Source organism: Chlamydotis macqueenii, chromosome 5, assembly GCF_036417535.1.
Source record: "Chlamydotis macqueenii isolate bChlMac1 chromosome 5, bChlMac1.mat, whole genome shotgun sequence".
Classification (NCBI taxonomy): domain Eukaryota; kingdom Metazoa; phylum Chordata; class Aves; order Otidiformes; family Otididae; genus Chlamydotis; species Chlamydotis macqueenii.
The window spans coordinates 28,731,485-28,752,911 of NC_141560.1; the positions used below are offsets into that span (position 1 = coordinate 28,731,485).

At 38.3% G+C, this 21,427-nt stretch overlaps 1 protein-coding gene across 5 annotated transcripts in view; it reads left to right on the plus strand.

The window, feature by feature from the left end:
- The window catches only part of BAZ1A (bromodomain adjacent to zinc finger domain 1A), a 66,090-nt gene extending 46,034 nt beyond the window's left edge, over positions 1-20,056 (plus strand). For 3 of the 5 annotated variants that reach the window (XM_086748417.1, XM_086748420.1, XM_086748418.1), the window contains 10 exons: positions 2,329-2,492; positions 2,678-2,832; positions 5,228-5,376; positions 10,596-10,676; positions 13,350-13,597; positions 13,708-13,934; positions 15,136-15,620; positions 16,697-16,842; positions 18,383-18,470; positions 19,014-20,056. In XM_086748417.1, coding sequence (XP_086604543.1) covers positions 2,329-2,492; positions 2,678-2,832; positions 5,228-5,376; positions 10,596-10,676; positions 13,350-13,597; positions 13,708-13,934; positions 15,136-15,620; positions 16,697-16,842; positions 18,383-18,470; positions 19,014-19,204 — 1,934 coding nt within the window. In that variant the 3' untranslated portion in view covers positions 19,205-20,056. The remainder of the gene's footprint in view (positions 1-2,328; positions 2,493-2,677; positions 2,833-5,227; positions 5,377-10,595; positions 10,677-13,349; positions 13,598-13,707; positions 13,935-15,135; positions 15,621-16,696; positions 16,843-18,382; positions 18,471-19,013) is intronic. The other 2 variants (XM_086748419.1, XM_086748421.1) reach the window with 1 other exon arrangement.
- Positions 20,057-21,427: the final 1,371 nt, after the last annotated feature.

Sequence of the window (21,427 nt, forward strand, 5' to 3'; positions counted from 1 at the left end):
ACTGGTTGTTATGTGGGTTAACATCGGTGCAGTGGATTCCGTGATATTACTCTTTCCTATTTTTTTTCCCTTTTCTTCGCTACAGGAGGAGGAGATATCTGCAGAGCAGTTCTGTTTTTGTGGGTTTCAAAATGTAGGAGTGTACTTAAAACCATCCTAGACCTAGGATTTAGCGGCTTTTGCCCCTTTCTCCTAGCCAAGTATTTTGCCATTTACTGCCAAGGCATTAGCTCCAATCACTGATAAAATTCTGCATACATAAGCTTGCAGCTGGCTTGTTTGTGCGTGTTGGTGGGTAGAGGATGCTACCAAAATGAAACTCCCTAAGGTCACATTTAAGAAATTGCATTTTGTTTTGAATTATGCCAAATCACTGTAGGATTTCAGTGTATCTGTATTGGGGCAAGGAAGAATTATTCACAGCAGAGCTGAGTTCTGTTTTACCAGAATGTGTATGCCAGGACATACCGCGAACACGTCAAATACTACTAAATTCATAACTCATCTACCATTTCTTTTGGTGGAAACTAGCACAGGATGGAGTTTCTGCATAGTAATTAAGCTTTATTTGGAGGCCTTATGGATATGTTTGTGGGGTTTGGTGAGAAAGTCTCTCTCATTTTCTGATCTGTTTGTGTGTCTGATTCCTTATTTTTGAGAGTTGCTGCACCTTTATTTGTATTTTGTGTGTTGCCTTCTGCCCTGAAGCAAGTTTCCACAGTCATAGAATTGTCTTTTCTTTCTGTGTTAGAATTGTAGAATAACATTGATTTAAAAAAAACAAACAAACAAACAAAAAACCAAAAACAAACAAACAAAAAACCCCCACAAAAACCAACCAACAACAACAAAAAAACTACCGAAAAAACCCCATCTCACACAAAAAACCCACCCGTGAGCAACTTTGAACTTCACTTCAATAGAAATAAAGAAGGCAGTGGTCCAGTACCAATGCTGCCTGCTCTGCGTGATAAGCACTGATAAGCGGCCACATGTTGCTCACTTTGGAAGAAGTTTTACTGCAGTGGACTCCAGTGCTACATTATTGCCTTCACTCAGATGACTTGCAGACAAGTGAGAACTACTCTGTGATTCTCTTGCACTGTAGACTGCCCTTCTCTGTTTTCTAATTCCTACTTGAGAGTATAGAAATAAAATTTATACATGCTATTACTTGATTTTACTCTAGTATCCATTAATTTTTCCTTATCAATTATTTCCAAGCCAATTGCTGCTGTTTTAAGTTCTGCTCAAGAAAAAATGTTGGTTTGTTTTTTTTTTTTTCCAACCAAAAAGGGTGTTTCCCACATCAGTGTATGTTAGTGTACATTTTGAGAATATTTGCATATTACTTTTGGTTACAAGGAATTGTTTCTGCGACTGAGAGTGTTTTAGAAATTCATCCAGTACTTCCTTGACAACAGCTTTATGGTAACTTTTTATTAAATACCTCTAACTTCTTGCATATACCTCCTCATCACTGCGCTCATAGGATTTAAGGTAAATCCTGTGAACAGAAACATTTGCTGCCTATGCAGATTTGCCAGCACTAGTTCAGGATCTGGGCATACTTTCAGCTCTTTCCTGTGGCTTTTGAGCTTTTGCATGAATTTTCAATTCTCCTGTGAAGAGGTTTATGCTTAACAGCCCATCATCAGCTCTTCCCTTCTTTTTCATTAATTATCTTGCTGTCTTGTTCCTTTTTTTCCAGCCTTTAATTAGAAGAAACAGTCAGTCTAGTGTGTGCCTGTGTCATCCTATCTTTATCAGTTTGGTTTTTTTTAAAGTTAGATTTTTAAAAGGAATTATATCTTGTCTGTTAGTTTTTGTGATTGTCAGTTGCTTATGCTTGTTTTAAATGTTGCCATGATAAAGATCCATGTAGGAAAGAAAACGGAGGAGTTGTCCTGTAAAGTAAGGGCCATCAAATATGAAAAACATTAGAAATGTGACTGTATTTTTTTTTCTTGAGTTCTTTCCCCCCCACCGTGTTGGAGTTATAGCAGAGAGTTGTTGATTATCTACTACTTCAGAAAGCATTTTAAGGCAACAGAATAACTTTTAAATTGACAAGAATTTCTCATACTGTGTGCTGGGATGAGTGGATGCTAATCTGTAGGTCTTCCTTTAAAAGTAGACTCTGCTTACTTGGATCAGATGCCTTAGTTAGCATGGAGATATGTTGGTGTTGGCAACTGTCGCTACAGGAAGGGAATTTTGAACCTGTGTGTTTAGTTTGTTCTGTCCTGTACCGCTTTTGTTCCCTTCACCAGCGGCTACTTTAAGGAACAAAGTCCACTAACATGGAGTTACTTGGTATTCTTGCAGACAAACCTCAGAGTGACATCAGACCTCCTTCAGGGCGGGGAAGGATGCAGAATGCCCATGATGGATCTTATGTATCTGCAGAGAAGCAGCTTGAACTGAGACTTAGAGACTTCCTTTTGGACATTGAAGACAGGATCTACCAAGGAACACTCGGGGCTATTAAGGTATCCATGAATTGTAGTGTGTCTAGTAGCACGGTGGTGCCGTCAAGTCTGTAGCGTAAATGAGAACTCTGACATGCTATGGGTTTTACTGAAAGCATAATTAAATTATGCGTAGACAGTAATTGGCAGTAAAAGTTTGTGGCCTTTCATTCTTTAGAAACTTCAAGTTTGTGTGTTTGCTTCAGGTTACAGACAGACAGTCCTGGAGAGCAGCTTTAGAACACGGGCGCTATGAGTTTCTGAATGATGAAAACAAAGAAAATGGTATAATTAAAACTGTGAATGAAGAATCTGAAGAAATGGAAATTGATGATCAAGATAAGTTTATTGTGAAAGACAGGTAAGAGCTGTGGTTTAAATAATGTATCTTCTCTGTGAGTTTTATAGCAGTGCTCTGGGTTTTTTAACCTTCAAATTGTTTTTATCTTCAAATTCTTTGGAATAGTATTTTTTAAGATTTGAGGTTTTTTTTTTTTTTTGTGAGATTGCTTTATATTTTCTAAATGACACTGCTCTATTACCATGTAAGACTAAGACACCTGCAAGTCTTACAAGTTCTACTGTTTGGATATTACACTGACCAAGGTGAACATTAATTATCAGATATGGGCAATGTGAATTCATTTTAAAATAATTTCAAATACAGAGAAAAATTAATCTGGCAACTTCTGTTTGTTTTTTTTTTTTTTTTTTTCCGGAAGAAAAAAAACCACCACACTTTGTAGAAAGAGTAGAAGTCTTTGAAAGGGAAAATGATAATAATAACAAATTGCTAGTTGAACTGGCCGGTGTACCGGTGATGTAAGAACCATCAGTGCAACAGGCCGTGGTCTGGATCAACCTTTAGCACCGCAGCAAAACCGAGATATAAGAGTATAACTTTGAGTGATCTTCTGTAGATAACGCTGCAACACAGTAAGAGAGAACCTCAAATCATATAGTGCTGCAACTCTAAAAGTGTTTTGTTTGGTTTTGGGTTTTTTTTTTAAACAAACTTTTGAGGCAGATGTAGGACTCTAAACTGTATTTGTGTTTGTTGTAAATCAAACTATAGAAGCTGTGATTCTGAGAAGTTACCTACTTTTTCATAAATGAACATCTACCTTAATTTACTTAATACACATAAAATTTTATGTCTTGACCAGATGTGAATGCTGAAATATTGCAGGAAAAAAAGATTCATCAGAGGTGATCATTGTACTAACATACTATTTGCTTATGTATTCTGTGAGGTTTTCTGCAATTAGATGTTTATTTTATGAAAGCTACATTTCTGGGTGGACTCCTGAATGCTGTGTTGGATATATGAATTTAAATTCCTAAATTCTTCAAGGTTTTTCCCTTTTAATTTCATTTTGTTGAATTAATATTTTCATGTAAGACTTCCCTTCGAATCTGAGTTCTCTAGTTGCATGCAAAATGGATAGGGTCATCCTTCTATATATTAATAACAGAATTTATAGACATTTGCTTCCTGAAAACTGCAACATAAAAATATTCCAGTGCTTTAAGAAGCTAAAATTTCTCTGTCTTCATTTACCTTGGGAACTTGCTTCCGTTGTCAACTCTCAATTCAACTGCAGAACCTTGTTGCTTCACATTTTTTTTTTTTCCCATTTTATACTGACTCTGTCAAAGTTTCTGAATAAAGTCTACTCTAATAAAGACTTGCATATTAAAACAGAGACTATAGGTTTCTGAAATCATGTGACAGATTGCTTTTGATTCTGGGCTTTTTATGCACCTCAGAGCGCGAGTGACATCTCATTAAGACCTTGGAGTTTGACTAGTGAAATGTAAATAACTGTGCAGCTTTTTTTCTGTTTGCTTTCAGGCTCTTGAAATGTGTGTGACTGCAAAATATAATGAACAGCTTTTAAATGGGAAAAAAAGAACAGGGATAACCAAAAGCATTGCTCATTCACCAGAATAAAGTAGAATCCAGCCAGTATTAATTAGTTTGGTTGTTTTTTTTTTTTTTTTTTTTTATAAACCCCAAGTAGAAATTGAATTTTATTTTCATTAGTGTGGGTTGCTCTCCTACACTCTACTTATGTTTGTGGTTCAGGAAGATTAACTACACTTTGAAATGATTACTTAATCTTTGGTCAAAGAAGGCTGTTTAATTGGAAACCTACCCCCTTCTTTCCCCCCTTTTTTTTCCATACATGGAGAGTTAGTATTTGAGAAAAATTCTCCAAGGATGAGAACATATCAGTTAACAATTCCTGATTTTTAACATTCTAAAATTACTTTCTGGATTTATTTCATATATTTTTCCTTTCAAAAATCTTATTAATTATGAGGATATATGTAGTTGAGCTTCTGCAGATGGAAGTATTCAAAAAGACTACACCCCACCACTGGAAATGCTTTCACTGAAGAATTATTGGGACTCTACGCTTCACAGAAATATCTCATAAACTAGTTGGTGGATGTTACATCAAATCTTCTGGAAATCTTAATAACTGTATTGAAATTTGTCATCCACATTTCTTGTAATCCAGATTACTCTGTTACCTAAAGATGATTTATTTAGATTAACTAGACTAATTAAGCATACTTGAGAACTGGGATAACTAGTCACACCTGTGCTGTATCTGTTCATGTCCACAGTCCATGCATGTAAATGAAGTGAAAATAAAAATCTACTATGGATACAGACCTGTACAAATATCTATGGTGTTAAAGTCAAAGTACGTTAAAAAAAAAAAATAAATACATTTCTATTCTAGACTCGTTGAGTTAAAAACTGAAGCTCCAAGTGCTGCATCAACAAGTACAAGTACTCCTCAGCCAGTTAATAATGTGGTCCACTACTTGGCATCTGCACTGCTTCAGATAGAACAAGGAATTGAGCGCAGGTTTCTCAAAGCACCTCTTGGTAAGCTTTCAGAACTGAAACTGTGTGTCTCTAATTTTGTGTAAGATTTTGTAACAAACAAACAAAAAAATGTAAAAAAAAAACACAAAAAACCCCACCCCAAATCCACTTGCTTCTTTTGCAAGATTGGATGTGTTGGGGAAAAGAACAAATAGCCAACCTATTACTGTGTACCGTTGTAAAATTAAAAAACATGAGATTGTCAGTTTACAAGGCCGTAGATCATGATGAAATATTAATATTTTTTCTTATTATTCTGTGTGTTCTGAATTACATGTATTAATGAAGTCACAGCATGTTCTACTCTTAAATACACACCTATTTAACCTGGATCATTCAGTGATCTTGTTTATGTGGCCTGATGCACTGGGAGACAAATTGTACCCTTAGGCAGAAATGACTGAGCTTTCTGGGGCAATACTTCATGATTCAGCATTACTGTTGAGGCCAATGTATCATGCAACTATACCATGAGTTTCTTCTGTGTGCTTTTTAGCTTGTAAAAACATATGCTCCCTTCTGTACTGTTTCCTTGAAAGCAATATAGTCCTGGTTCATCTGGATCACCTTGTTCAGCAGTAACAGAATATTTGCAGTAAAACGTAGTAAAGATTTACGTTACAAACTTTCAGATCCTCAGATTTTGTGTTTATGCTGTAAAACTTGGAACTAAAAGGTTGCAAGAAAAATTTAAACCAAAGCATGATTATAGCTTAACTTCAACACGTATTCCTTCCTTGAATTTCACCTGACATGCTCCAGGGGTGAGAGAGGGGATCCAGAGTGCATAAAGTCACTTGTTTTCCAGTGATCCCTCAGGTCTGGATATTCCTTAGGATCCTTTTGCATTTCAAAACTGGGGTTTTGTCTTGGAGGTGTGTAAAGGTGGCTCGTCCTTCCCAAAGCAGCTGTCTCTGCCAGGCTTCCCTTCCAGATGCTGCAAGGAGGATGAGCTGTGCTCTGTGCTGGGCTGGACTGCTTTACTTCTCACCTGCAAGAGCGCAATGTGGTTTATCAGCGCAGCGCATACCAGGGGTCCTCCAGAGCACAAACTGCTACACAGACTATTACACGGATACTCTCCTATGATAGTGACTGCACACAAAAGCCTTAGGCTGCGGCAGATTTTGCTGCAGGAGTTTAAGATGCAAACGCAGGTTTTGGTGTATTAGCACCAGGTATTCGTGCCCTGTGGCACAGTGGACTTGCAACTGTTTCTGCATCTCTGCTGCTCCTGCATGGAATCTGGGGTCTGGAAATCAGTTGCCTCTGATGAAGATGAGTTTGAGCTAGATCTGTGCCAGAGACTCTGACACACAGGCATGGGTTTCCTTCCGCAAGCTTTGGTTATCAGTGTGATGACCTCTAGAAGAGGGAAGTGCAGCAAATGATTGAGATGAAAGGGGAGAGCACAGGAGTAGTTTTAAACCGCAGCTGTTTAAAAGCTTTACTTGGCTAAGTGTTTGGTCGACTCAAGTATGTCTGCCCTTTCCAAGGCAGGCACGATACGGCTTACTTCCTGCTATATGACTAGATTGACAATATGTGCATGGGACAGTTAAGTGACAGTACATCTAGCGTTTGTCGTATTTACTCTGGATGTGCAGGCTGTAAATATATTGTGCAGTACATGCCTCCATTTCCAGACTCGCTCTGAGAGTATTTTGGCAACAGCATCTTGTTGACAGCTGTATGTTTACCACAGTGCGCCCTTAACAGGGAAAACATGGCTATTAGTAGGTTATTGGTTGTAGATTGGGCATATCCTGAGTTAGAGAAAAAGGATTAAAAGAAGAAAAGTGTCCCTGAACTACTGGGGAGAGAGTTTTTTAGCAATCCACCTGTGTCTCTTTTTCAGTACTCCCAACTCTGCCATAATCTAATGATGGTTCATGTTTCTGCCTGACTTTTTGAATGATGGTGGAGTTTCGTGGTTGTTTTTAACTTGGGAATTCTGTTTTCCTTTAGATGCTTTATACTTTGTGACAAAGAAAGTAATAGGGAAAACAATCGTAGGTGATTTGCATGTCTTAAATGTCGTATGCTCGTTTACCATACTGTGCCTGTGCATCTCTTATGCTATGAAAAATGGTACTGCTGTAAGACTGCTGTAATGTATAGAATAACCTACATAGCTGGGGGAGCAGGAAGGATCCCAGGTCTTCTCTGCTCTGGCTTACGGCCCTAATCATTAAGCAACAGTGTCAGGTTTCCTTTTCCTTGCTTTACCTTTGGTGCCAAGCGTCGCATGCTTTCGGTTCTGTAATGGGCCAATTTTAGCAGGTGACAAGCCTGAATGAAGGCAAGATTTTAGTTTTGTCACTAGAGAGCAAAGAAAGCTTAAAACACATGCCTATGCACTGATGGTTTTTCTGACTGCCAGGCGGTTCATTACACGGAAGGTGCTCTGACTTGGGAACTGCTGGATGTGACCAGAAAGTGCAACTGGAAAGCATCAAGGAAACCTGTGTTTGAGAGGCATCTGGCAAACTTAAGCAGCACAGAGGTCAAGCAGCAATTCTGGATGCAGCCCTTTCTGGATATAACTCTTCAGTGTTTCAGACATGTTTAAAAAAACCAAGAGTGTAAAATTTGCATAATCTTATATTCAGCTTAAGCTCCCCACCTGGAAACAATGTTTTTACATGCTACCACAGCAAGTCAGTTTCTTAGTTTGCAGCTTGCATATGTATAACAGGCAGAAAGAAGTTCTCTACTTAGCTTGACAAGGAGGTGTTGGTAGCATTACTATAGTGTTAATAAACCTTTTAATCCAAAGTGGACACTGCTGCTTGCTCAGGGACTTGCGCTCAGAACTGTGATGCCTTTTTTTCCTTCATCCCTTTAGGAAGTGGCCAACAGTACTCTGATGATAGAAATTAGCTTTTAGGTTGTAAACATTGGGTTTTGGTTTGTGGGTTTTTTGTTTTTGTCTCCTTGTTCTTACATAGATCGTTGTGTCCATACAGTCACGTTTTTTCTAATAGGAGTTCTTCATAGCTGTTCCAGCTAGTTAATGGAACTGTCCGCTAGACAAGGATGATTTAATTACCACTGAAGTAAAAACAGTGAAAGCCAAGCAAGTGCTGGAGTTCTGTTTCAGTAGGAGTAGAGGGGACCACTTTTGGTAAAAAGACTACCCCTGCATTTCTGCTTAAACCAAACTGAGCGTGCTTTGTCATTATTTCAGTTGTCGCCTTCATTGCGGAGTTTCTTTTCCCTCTCTCCTCCCCTTCACTGTGCCCTTTTCCTGTTAGGGGATGGAGCGATACTTCACAATTTTTAGTTTTCAGTCTATTTACGGCTGCTAGTACTAAAGACAGCAGAGTGAAATCCGCTGCCGTCACTGGCAGGTTTGTCCCACTGGCCTCCAGGGTGCAGAGCAGACAAAGGGACCCTGCACCGCAATAAAAGGACCAGCTGCTCCTCTCTGCTCCGTTTTTGTTCTGAGGCTCTATCGGGCTGCCAAGAGCCTCGCTGGTGATTCTGATAAGTTTGGAGTTGACGTGCATACCAAATATTCAAGTGGAAGAGCAAGAAAAGACTGACACAGAAGATAGCGAGGCAAAAGGAGATCTAGAAGCCCCAGAAACAGCACCCTCTGCCTTGCAGAGCTGCTAGATGGCTGCTCATCTTCTGTTGTCTGGGGGTTAAATGTAGCACGACTTGAACTGCATGCATTTCTTAATTATGAATTGTGTTTTAGAGATCCTTTCATTACACATTAGCTATGAAAATGTGGTTTTTCTTCCTTCAGTCTAGCTCAAGGTAGTTTTGGGGGAGAATCACAAAAAGGAGTTGAAGCTTGCCATACATGTTTTTCTTGCAATAATGTTGAGTAAGATGTAAAAAAGCCTCTTTTTTGTTTATTTTCCTTTATTTTCTTTTTTTTTCCTTTTTATTTTTCTTTTTTCTTTTTCTTTTTTTTTTTTTCCTTTCAAATGGCTGTTTGATGGAAACTCTGAAGTGCTACTCCTTGGATTAAAAAAAATATGTTTGAAGGGGAAGAAATACAGGCAATTTTTATTGTGGATTTTGCTTCTTTTTGGTATAAATTACTTTTCCTTACAATTCAAAATACTTTGCAGTGGAGAAGTAGGTTTCATTCCTATTACGTAGATGTGAAAATTGAGGTATAAAATGGTCAAATTATTTGGTTGCCTTGGAGTTCAGTGAGGCAGCCATGAAAAAAAACCTGCCTTCTGCACTAGTGCAGGACTTCAGTCATTAAGCATCCTTCAGATTTCCATACGAAAGGTTGGATTCTAATTCATGAAAGCACCTTTGTGTCTGATACTGGGAACCATTTACCTCCTTTTTAACTTATGCCACACATTTCTTGTGGGGCAAAAAAAAAAATAATATACAGCTTTTTTTTTTTTTTTTTCTCTAATCTTGTCATTATTCTATTCCTTTCTTTGTAGATTTTGATTATTTTTGTTTCCTCTGCTCCCAAAGTTGTTTCCTTTTCTATTTATAATTGTCCTCCTCATAACAGCATCAGACGTCTTCCAGCAGTGAACTGGGATAGGATTAGTATATATGCATGCTTTGTTCTCGTGCTTCCATTACTTCCCTGTGGAGTTTCATGAGCAGAGGCAGCAAAGGTGGAAGTGGGCTTTTTTTATGGTGAAGAATTTTTCTTTACTTTTCAGAAAAGGCAGTCAAAGAAGGTACCTTGCATTTGGAGCAGATGAGGTTTACTATGGCTTTTAATTCCTGTCAGAGTAATTTCATCAGTTTAATGCTCAAGAATACTCCTGCACAAAAATACCTTAAGTATGTTGTTGCACATGGACAGATGAGCTAGCTCTCTTGGTCCTCGAGGACTGTGCCCATAAACTGGCTGTATTTTTGAGATGTTCGTGGTAGCTTATATCAGATGAGTTGTTTGCTGAGAGAGAAACCTGTAGTCAGTAAGCTGTTCCTATAGCCATTTGTACTGGAGATAGACAGAAAGGTAAGGGAGGGTAGGTTTAAGAACTTTCAGTTGAAGCTGCCTGTTTGTAGTAGGAGTCAGAGTAAATCCTGGGATGTACGATTCCTCCATGCATGTTATTATCTCACCCTTCCCTGCCTGCCTTCTTCCGTGTGCACATGTTGAGAACCACTGTTCTAGTTACATTTTTAGAGTTCACAAGTATGGATTATAAAAATTAATATTAAGTCTACCACATTTCAAAAAGGTATTTGAAATAACTTTATGAATTTAATGTTAGGTAATGCAGAAGATGATAAAAGGAACCACTGGGGGGATAAAAAGAGGAAGCGAGTGGAAGACAAGACTAGTCAGAGAGATGGTAAATTTTAAATGTTACTTGTATTGCTAACAATTAGAAAGTATTGAATATTTTATCAGTTTGGGGTTTTTTTTTGTTACTTTAATAATTTTGTAGACAGTTCCTTGTATTGAAGGAATTGCAGTATTGAAGCTGAAGATATAAACATGGGTACTAAAACAAATACAGCTCAAATATATATATTTTTATACATAAAAATATTTTTTCCACTTTCTGCAACTAGAGATAAAGAACTGTATTTTCTTTTTATCATTTTAGGACAGAAATCTGCATGTTCACATAATCTTCATTTCCCTATCCCCGCTTCCTTTTAATGCCCCCATTTTGTTTTGGTGTTTTGTTTGGGTTTTTTGGGGGCCAGGGAGGAGGGTTTGGAACTTCCCTGCATTGTACAACTACATATCCTTTCTAGAAATACTAAAATGGAAAACCCTTCCCTGAATTCAATTAGCTATTGATAGATGAGTGCATAGATCTGTCAAACAACTTCATTTGCATTGTCGCAAGGCTTGGAGGGCTTAGCCGACAGAGGGGTATCCCACTGAGCGATGTAGAGCTGCTCAGACAAAAAGGAAGAGGCCATTTCTCCCTCCAAATTAACAATATAAATGAGAAAGATGATGGATGGAAGAAAAAAGTATTATTCTTATTTTGCAAATTGGGATCTGAAACAGCAGGTGTCATTTGGCAGCAGGATGTGCTGAAGCAGGTCATGGTCAGTAATTTCTAACTCTGAATTGCAACTGCCATTTTGTAGTGCAAATATTTGTTATGTTGTGTGATGAACTATATTGGTAAACCAGTCCAGACTAGAAATAACTGCCAAAAAAAAAGTAATAAGTTTGAGCTGCCATTATCAGCAAAAGAAATGCTTGCCAAACTACATATACACTTAAGATAACGTGTCCTTGCCAGAGTTTTAGGAGAAATCTGCAGCAGAACTGAGAACTGAATTGAGTCTCACGTTAGTCCAGTATCCTGACAAGCTGTTTTAATTCTCTTACTGAATTTTTAAAAAATACATTGAGAAAGATATTGCAGTGCTGTGAAAAGGTTCCTGTCTGCTATCCTTAGTAAGACTGAACTTGGGACAGGAAACCGAAGGACAAAGTAATAGGAAATGTTAGGAAATCCAAATTTGTGTTTGCAGTTCAGGGGTGGCTATATTTTTATTTATGAAGCTGCGTTGCCTGTTTATCCTCTGCCTTCTCCCATCACTTCTCTAATGCAAATGTATGCAAATGCAAATGTATGCAAAATTAGGCAAATCCTGGCAGCCAGCTGATGAGCAGGCAGAAGGCCTTGCCAGGAGAGCAATTAGTCTCTTTTTTTTTTCTTTCATTTTATTTGTTATTAGATATTTTCTCTTCCAGTTCCTGAGGAGAAATCATTGGGCAGGCAGGTGGATCAGAGGCTATTCCAGTGCCCACTGTGACTAGTGCAGCAGGCAAGGTGGCAATTTATACTGCAGTGCATCATTAATCAGCTAGAGATCATGCAGTAACTGGAGTATCGCTTTTAGAAGGGAAATCTGTGGACATTACTATAATCAAAAGTACTGCTATATTGTCTCTGCCTCTCCTTAAACCTTCTTCTCTAAAATGCAAGAAATAGTTTTCAACATCCATAAAGGAATTCCCTTTCTGCTCAGCAGCAGCAGTGCAGGGTGTAATTTATACCTTCTGGTTTCTCTAGCTCCTGGAACAGCCCATTTGCTTCTGTAATTCCCAGCTGCTCATTCCCCTTCAGTTCTGCCCCCCTCACTTTTCTGCCTGTGTATCTTGTATCTGTGTGGCTGCTTCAGAGGCCTGGATTGCAAACCCAACCTATTTGAAAATACAATAAAATTCTGCCTCCCTTTTATTTCTAACTTAATTAGGATCCCAGGTCTTAGTTGGTTTGCCCCAAGGTGCATTCCACAGGTTATGTGTGCTACATGGCGCTTAAAATATCAAGAGAACAGTTATATTTCAGCCAGACCAGTCACCCAGTTCGGTTAATGACACAGACATGCAGGTTCTTGGGAAGACAGAGTACAGGGCAGGAATAAAGGCACTGAGGTGTGGGGAGAGGGCTGAGATTGTCTGCTAGACTATACTGGGGCAGGGGCAAGCGCAGGTGAAAAGAGCCCTTTAAGCTGTTTTTTGCTAGTGAAGTCTCTGTTTGATGCCAGGTGCTTTCTGTAAGTGTAAATATTTAGAGATTTCAAAAGGTACATACAAGGGAAAGTAAATTTGGAGTGTGTGAAGCTTTTTTTGTTTCATTGTTTTTGGTTTTTGTCCTTCCCCCTCGAAGTAATCTTTGTTTATACTTTATAAATTGTATCAAATCGCTAGGGTTCCAGGTTGACATCTGAGTAAGACTTACTCATGTCCTATGTATGCACGAGTTTGAAGTTGAATTGGTATTGAAGAGTAAAATCTCACGGCTTCAGCAGCTTGGAAACTAAGGAGGAAATATTAAAGTACTGAAAAGATAAGACAAAAGGTTATAATATTATCACAGTTTACTACTGCTATCTGTTTGAAAGTCAGAGCCTTACCTAGAATAACCTGGATGTTTGAAAAAGAAGTTTGATCATTCTGCTTATTCTGCTTTTTCTTGTCTTTTTTTCTTTTTTTTTCTTTTTTTTTTTTTTTTTTTTCCTTTTTAAATTCTCTTCTTTAATGGAAGATGCCAGTGATGGTGGACGATCCTATAAAACCGTTTTGGATCGCTGGAGAGAGTCACTTCTTTCTTCTACCAGCTTGTCCCAAGTCTTCCTTCATCTGTCTACGTTGGATCGAAGTGTCATCTGGTCAAAGTCCATCCTCAACGCTCGCTGTAAAGTGTGTCGAAAGAAAGGCGATGCAGAAAGCATGGTCTTATGTGATGGCTGTGATCGAGGTTATCATACTTACTGTATCAGGCCCAAGCTGAAGGTACTTGAGAAAAAAGAAGTGCTTCCTTTTTGCACAAAACTTGACTAGCTCTTACAACTCCATTGCATATTACTAATGCTTTTTTTTTTTTTCCTACCTTCTGTTTCTAGGCCATTCCTGAAGGAGACTGGTTTTGTCCAGAGTGCCGACCAAAACAGCGCTCTAGACGCCTCTCCTCCAGACAGAGACCTTCTGTGGAAAGTGATGAAGACACTGCTGAACAACTAGGAGAAGGGGAAGAAGAGGCAAATTATAATGAAATGGGACAAAGTGAGGAAGAGCATTATGAAGAAGAGCAAGACGAGGAGGATGAATCTCAAGAGGAAGAAGAGATAAGGTAAATAGACGTGTTAAAGTGGTTTCCTACTGAAATGCCATCTTGATTTTTAAGTGGAGTGATTGTTCACATAGGCACATATATTGAAAATCCAGTCTGAAAAAAATGTTTATTTTAAAAATTGCAGCTTGTTATGAACTTGGCTCTTACTGATGGGTTTAATATTAACAAAACTTAGGTCCACTTAGACTCACTTTTCAGGGTGAAAATTACAGCCTTGAATGTTTGGGTAAGAGATGGCCATCAGAGTTGCAGTTCTGTGCAGCTACTGTTTGAATATAGAGTGGAGAGAGTTGCAAACAGTAAAGATTTTTCTGGAGAAAACCTGGAGTTGTTTTTGTCCAGTTCTGAATTTTGAGGGACTAGATGCACACAGTAAGTATTGGAACATTAGGGAAGACAAGGCCATCCATCGGAGGCTATGTGATATTGGGAAGACTCGAGGACTTCTGCAGTAGCTGTTTTTAAAAATACACCAAACAAACAACCCCTCTGCCCCCCAAACCAACCAACCAACCAAAACTCCCAAACTACTAAATAATCCGATGTGATAATTTCAGTAAAGTGATTCATCTGATACACGTGTCAAGAGTATGAGAGTTGAAGGAAACTTTCCTGATTTTTGAGTATTTTTCTTCTTTTTAGTACAGCCTTTTGAATTGACTGAGGCAAGATTATATCCAGCTGGCAGTTGAGATTCAATAGTTGGAGAGATCTTGCATCCTCTTAGGGGGTAAACTTGTCTCTGGGATCTTCCTTCTCCTCTGTAATGGAAAGAGAGTCTTGAGTACTAGGTATGAACCCTGACTAGAGCATAACTTGTATACTTAGTGTTTTAGAACTGCAGTTTATTTTTGTAGCCGATAATATTGTTTAAAAATTCTAGCAGTTACAGTTGCTATGAGAAATAAGTGATTTAAATCAATTGGTAGCTGGTGCTCCAGTTAATACATTCGCCTTGCATAAGCTGCAAGGGTGATCAGAATTCTGAGCATTTCTTTAAAGTACGTGCCAGACGTAACATTTAATTAAGAGACTTCAGAGAAGTATTTGTGATAAGGAAGATTGGATGACTGCATCGACTTGAAAGTCAACTGCTTACCAGCCCAACCTTGCATGGTTCGGTTTTTTTAGATGATGAGTTAGAAAAGAAAGGAATGGAATTTTGGGATAAATTAATGTAATTGTTCACTTTTTGTAGCCCATCAAAGCAAGGAAGACCCCGGGTCAAGTTTCCATTAAAAATGAGAGCAGCCAAACTCAACAATCCGTTCTCAAGTCGGAACAGCCAGCGTCAGGCAAGATCTGCTTCTCGGAGTCAGCCAAACACGCCTAAGCGAACTGAATCTTCACCTAAAGTTTCCAGAAGGGGGTTAAGAAAGGTAAAATCAGAGCCTCTATCAGTGAGAAAGCCTTCTTTAAGACTTACTAGCCGGACCACTCGTCAGAGCCAAAGTTCATTGCAAGCAGATGTATTCGTGGAATTACTCAGTCCTCGAAGAAGACGAAGAGGAAGAAAGAGCGCTGATAATACACTGGAAAACAGCCCTTCCAATTCTCTCGGATTTAGAATTGTTGATACCACAAACTCAAGCGAACGGCTTAGGAAGTATCCAGTTTCTGCTTCAAAGCTTTCTCTTCCTGTTACTGAACCCAAGAGAAGAGGCCGGAAACGACAATCCACAGGTTAGAGAAATGTGTTTGTCCAGAACAAAAACCACATTCTGTTCCTTGCTAAAATACTTGTGTGGTAGAGCAAGGAGACCAGAAGTGGTGACTGAAGGCATTTTTAGCACTTCCAAGAAGACAGTTCCTTTCTTTTGCAGCAACAGAAGCATCAGACATCTAAAGAACAAATACTTAATTTGCCAAGAAGATTTATCATATCCATATTTGAAATTTCATATTTGCACACAATATGGAGCAATTGCTAATAAATGGATAGAAAATGTGAAAGTGATATTTATGCCTTAGCCCATGCAAATGTTTACTTATAGCTTTTATGGTTTTCTTTTATTAAAGAGTTAAACAGTGAGGAACACAGATGCAGGAAATATAGTGAAATTTGGAATACACACCTACAACAAGAAACTGCTACCAGAAGAAAAATGTCTTCTATCTGGTATAGGGCTAACAGTGTCCTTGCTTGTTGAGCTGATACTAAGTGTTTGATGGCAGGGAGATACTTGGAAAGCTACAATAACCTTTTAAAAACAAAAAGGACCCAGTGTGAGATTGAAGAGTGTAAAAGAGGTTACACTCCAGTGTAAGCTGCACTCCTTGTATGCTCCACCACTACTGTCCTTCACTATTGGGAGTTTCTGGGCTTATCCTCTAACCACCCTGCTGACTACTCTTGAAAGCAGATAAAACCACTCTGAATAGAGGTTTTGTGTGAGTAAAAGTTACGAGCAGGCTGCTTATTCTGTTTTTCTCTAATAGGGCTTTTCTTTAAGTGTTTAACAAATTGTGTAAAAATTGAAATAGGTGAAAAAATCATTTTCAAAATTAATACGATGGAAGAGGATCCCAGTTAAGTCCTGGTACATAGCACTTTGTACAGCAGGAGAGACATTTAGTGGTTAATAACAAGGCTGTAGTATAGTTAACACCTGAAGCCAAACTAGATGAGTTGTGCCCTCAAGCTGCAGTTTTAGTACCCAAGAACAGTGGTGTTTCACTTTTTTCCTTTTATTTTATTTTACTTGTCAGGTTTTTATTTTCATCTGGTGAGATGTTGTTTGTTTGTTTGTTTTTTTCAGAATCATCTCCTCAAACCTCATTGAACAGGAGAAGTTCAGGACGTCAAGGGGGAGTTCATGAACTCTCAGCTTTTGAACAACTCGTAGTGGAACTGGTACGACATGATGACAGCTGGCCTTTCATGAAACTGGTTTCCAAAATCCAGGTAACTGATAGAACTGCTGAGGGAATGATAATAGTTAAGAATCCTGTTTGTGATTGGGATCACAGGGATTTTATAGTGTTGCCCAAACAGGGAGATAGAGCTGAGCAGTGAGATTTGGGAGCACTCTTGTATTTCAGCTCAAATAATTGGTATCAGAAATAACTTTTCAAATTGGCAAGTTGTTGGGAAAAATTTAAATACACTTGTCATCAAGTGTTTAAAAATGTGAAATGCTTTAATCTGAGGGGAAGGAAAAAAAAACACCAAACCAACCCACAAATGAGTTCAGGAGTACACGAGTTACACTGGAAAGTGCAAGAATCCGGTGAATGCGAGGAAGATTCTTAGGGAGGGATGGAGAATTCAACTTAATTTTTATCCTGAAAAGAAACTGCTAGCATTCAGCACATTCCAATTTGCCTGAATCAGTCACTAAGGGATCTCTGTATAGTTTGGAAAGAAAAATCCATACCTGAGTGTCCCAAATTGTCTTCATCATTATGGAAATGTTGGTTTAAACTTTTTGCTGCCTTTAAGACAATGTAAAGAATACATTGAATGATCAGTGCACAGCAATCCAGAAAGAGAAAATAACTTTTTTTTTTAAAGTACTTGTGTAAACAGCACTCCTAAAGGGAAAGGAATGAAAAATGTGTCAATCTAACTCTATTTCTCTACTAATTCTTTCTCTAGATTTGCTTGCAGGTTGCACTTGATATAGTAAAGTTACAGGCTTGATTTTAAAACATATGTGATGGTGCATGTGGGTATCTTTTCTAATAAGAAAAGGTCCAATTTGGATCAAATACCTTTTTCTTTTGCCCCACCCCTGCTCTGCTTTGTGAGTGAGACAGAGTCACCCTAAGCTTGCTGTTTACCTGGCATCCAAAATCTGTGATCCAAATGATCAGTGCCCTTAAGGGTTAGACAATCCTTTTGCTCCCCTCACTTTTATCTTATAAACACTGTTCTGAGTGGCTGTTTATCTCTGGTATTTGCATACTATGCCTTGCTTGCTACAGAAAGCTCCACTACGTTCTCTTCAACACAACTAAGTGGAATCTTGGGATTTCATTTATCTTGCAAGATGCTGAATAGTAATTGAGTAAAAATGGTCATTACTCATGATTGAGGAGCTTTTAATATTGTAATATGTTACAGGAAAATGAAAAGTTTTAAAATCTTGGAAATAGTTTTTGTGCTTGACAGATGGGAATAGCTGGAACATCATAATGCTTATCTGCTCATGCAATTTTCTTACAGTTGTTCACAGGGTATTTAGGATTAGGTTTATGCATTGAATTTCTGGCTAATGTTTGTTGTGGTCTGCTACTTTAATGATAAAAAAAATTGAAAAGTAATACCTGCAAACTAATATTCAGTTCAGGAAATGGAAGTGGTTGCTTGGGATTCCTCTCTTTATTTAAAAACAAAACCAAAATGCTTTCTGCTAATGCATGATTTGTTTAATTTTTTATGTAAGTAGAATTTTGTGCTTCCATTTATTTGTCTATGAATCATCCTTCTGTTTTTTTTAAAGGTACCAGACTACTATGATATCATCAAAAAACCTATTGCCTTAAATATAATCCGTGAAAAAGTGAATAAATGTGAATATAAGTTAGCATGTAAGTATTATTTATTGAAAGAGGTAATGAACCCTGTTCTGTCTCTTTAAAATAAATTATTGTCCTAAAGTAGAGCTCTGTCAGAGGATTAGAAAGCTGAAATTGTTTGGTTTGGAGGTTTGTGGTGTATTTTTGTTTTGTTGTGGTTTTTTTTAAAGAGCATTTACTAATATTTTACATAAGACTTGTTGAACCTAGTTCTCTTACTAGCAAAATACATGATGTACAGATAGATAAGAAATGAGCAGCTGAGGAACTGCTGGTAATTTCTCGAGCCTTTCATGTCAGTGAGTGACACTGATTCAGTACTTAGAAAAGATACTGTGTTACTGCTTGATTTGTATTTCTTTTATTGATAATCAGAGAAACGTAAGAATGTTTACATGGCACGCCACTAATTTAATGATAGAAACTTGACACATACGTAAAGACATTTTTGTGCTGCAGCTCTGTGTAGGATCACTGTACTAATTCAGTGGTGTCATGCTGCTGTCTGATGACTTGCGACATGCTGAATTAATTTGTTCACTTTTTATTTACTAGCGGAATTCATTGAAGACATTGAGCTGATGTTTTCGAACTGCTTTGAATACAACCCTCGTAACACAAGTGAAGCAAAAGCTGGAACTAGACTTCAAGCTTTCTTCCACATTCAGGCTCAAAAGCTTGGACTTCCAATCACATCTGGTAATGTGGACCACACCGCTCCCGCGGCAAAGAAGTCACGAATCTAACCTCTGCCTTCCAAAGGATTTTTTGGTCATTAATGTTCATTAAAATGTTCATTAATGTTCATTAAAATGAAATGTTAAATCACGCAGTTGTCATACCTGTTTAAAGCAATAACAGCTGTTTAACCACCTTGAAGTGTGGCCTGCACTATATTCTCAATGTAATATTAAGCACTCAGGAGAACGTAGGAAAGATTACCTTTGCTACAGTTTTATTCAGTGTCTAATAATTTTGATAGATGTATTGGATACAGTACTGGTTTACAGAAGTTTTGTACATTTTTAATACATTCATGTGTCCAAATATCTTCCAGAAGTACATTGTTTTTTTCTGCACCAAATGACCCTGTTTCATCCTCTAGATTTTGTAGGAGCTCTGGTATTGAGGGCTTTATCAACTCAGATAAAATCTGCTGTAGCACAGTTGAAGAAACTGTGTGTATGTTTAAAACTTGTTGGAGCCTATCTTCTCAACACTACACATGAATGAGTACAACTGCATATCTTTAAAGTACTGTACCAGTGCTGGCTGGAGGTATTCAGTCTGAGTTTATTAAGTAGATATTTATTTAGCATTCAAAGTAATTTGTGAATTTGTTTTGTATTTATAAAATTTGTACTTGGGGATTAAAAACAAAAAAAAAAAAAAAAAAAGAGTTCCATAACTTTTAAATTTTTTTTTCTGGTGGGTTTTTTTTTGTTGTTTATTCCCCTCTAATTTGATGATCAATCAATAAATACCTTCCCGTGTCCCTGGCAGTTCTTCTAGCAATGAGTAAATTTACAGGACTGTACTATAAGTTTCTACGTACAACTTTGGAAGCGTACAAATAAAATGACACATTTTTCAAGGTATTTTGAGCTTCTGGCATTTCCTTTTGAGTTACACTGCTACACGATCTTCCCTATTAACTTACTAGGACAAATTGCTGGAGAGAACACAGCAGAACTTGGTTTCAACATGGGTACCCCAGCCAGCATGTTCAGCATCTGTAGCCAGTGTGATACCTGGTCTCTGAGGGATGCATCGGTATCTAAGGAGTAACATAAGACATATGTGTGTAAGTTGTATGGTTCTTTAATTAGGATCTTTATCTAACGGCGTAAAACCTTATAGCTTTGTTTAGCTGACCAGCAGCTTCTTTAAACTGTCCTTACTATCCTTGACAGTTTTACTTTCAATATTTATTAATATAAATTTATTAAGCTCAGCCTTTTAAAAACAGGTTTGCCCACCTGGAGGTATGCAATAAACTGAGAAAACTACATGGAGCAGAAATTTGGGGGTAGGAGTGAAGAGGGTATGAAAAACTGAAATATGAGGCTTGCTGCTGCAGCAGTGACTTTTCTCCCTGTGTTTGCGCTAGCTTACGCTGTAGCGTTCAGACTTGTATATTCTACAGACCAGAACAATTATTTGCTATGTAGTTGTGGGTTTTCTTTGCTGCTGTAGTGCTTGCCTTGCCTTAGAGGTGACCAGCAGGTCAAGGGAGGTGATTCTCCCCCTCTACTCTGCTCTTGTACCTGGAGTACTGTGTGCAGCTCTGGAGCCCCCAACATCAGAAGGATGGGGACCTGTTGGAATGAGTCCAGAGGAGGCCACGAAGATGATCAGAGGGCTGGAGCACCTCCCCTATGAGGACAGGCTGACAGAGAGCCTGGAGAAGAGGAGGCTCCCAGGAGACCTTGTAGCGGCCTTCCAGTACCTAAAGGGGGCCTACAGGAAAGGCAGGGAGAAACTCTTTAGCAGGGCCAGTTGTGATAGGATGAGGGGTAACAATTTTAAACTAAAAGAGGGTAGATTTAAATTAGACACAAAGAAGAAATTTCTTATGATGAGGGTGGTGGAACACTGGAACAGGCTGCCCAGAATATCCCATCCCTGGAAACCTTCAAGGCCAGGTTGGATGAGGCTCTGAGCAACCTGATCTGGTTGGAGATGTCCCTGCTTCTTGCAGGGGCATTGGACTAGATGACTTTTAAGGTCCCTTCCATAGGGAATGGGTGGTGATACATAGGAGACTGATCAGTTCTAAGTGTTGGATTTTTGGTTTTTGTTTCTAAAAAAAAAAAAAAAAAAAAAAGTCTACGAATTAAAACAGGGAGGGTATATTGTTTAGAAACGTCTGTTAATACTTCAGAGTTTCTCTGTGAGCTTTTCCTTGTTCAGAGCTGACATCTCTGTGCTGTCCAGATCAAAGATGCATTTCTTGTTCCCACCACAAA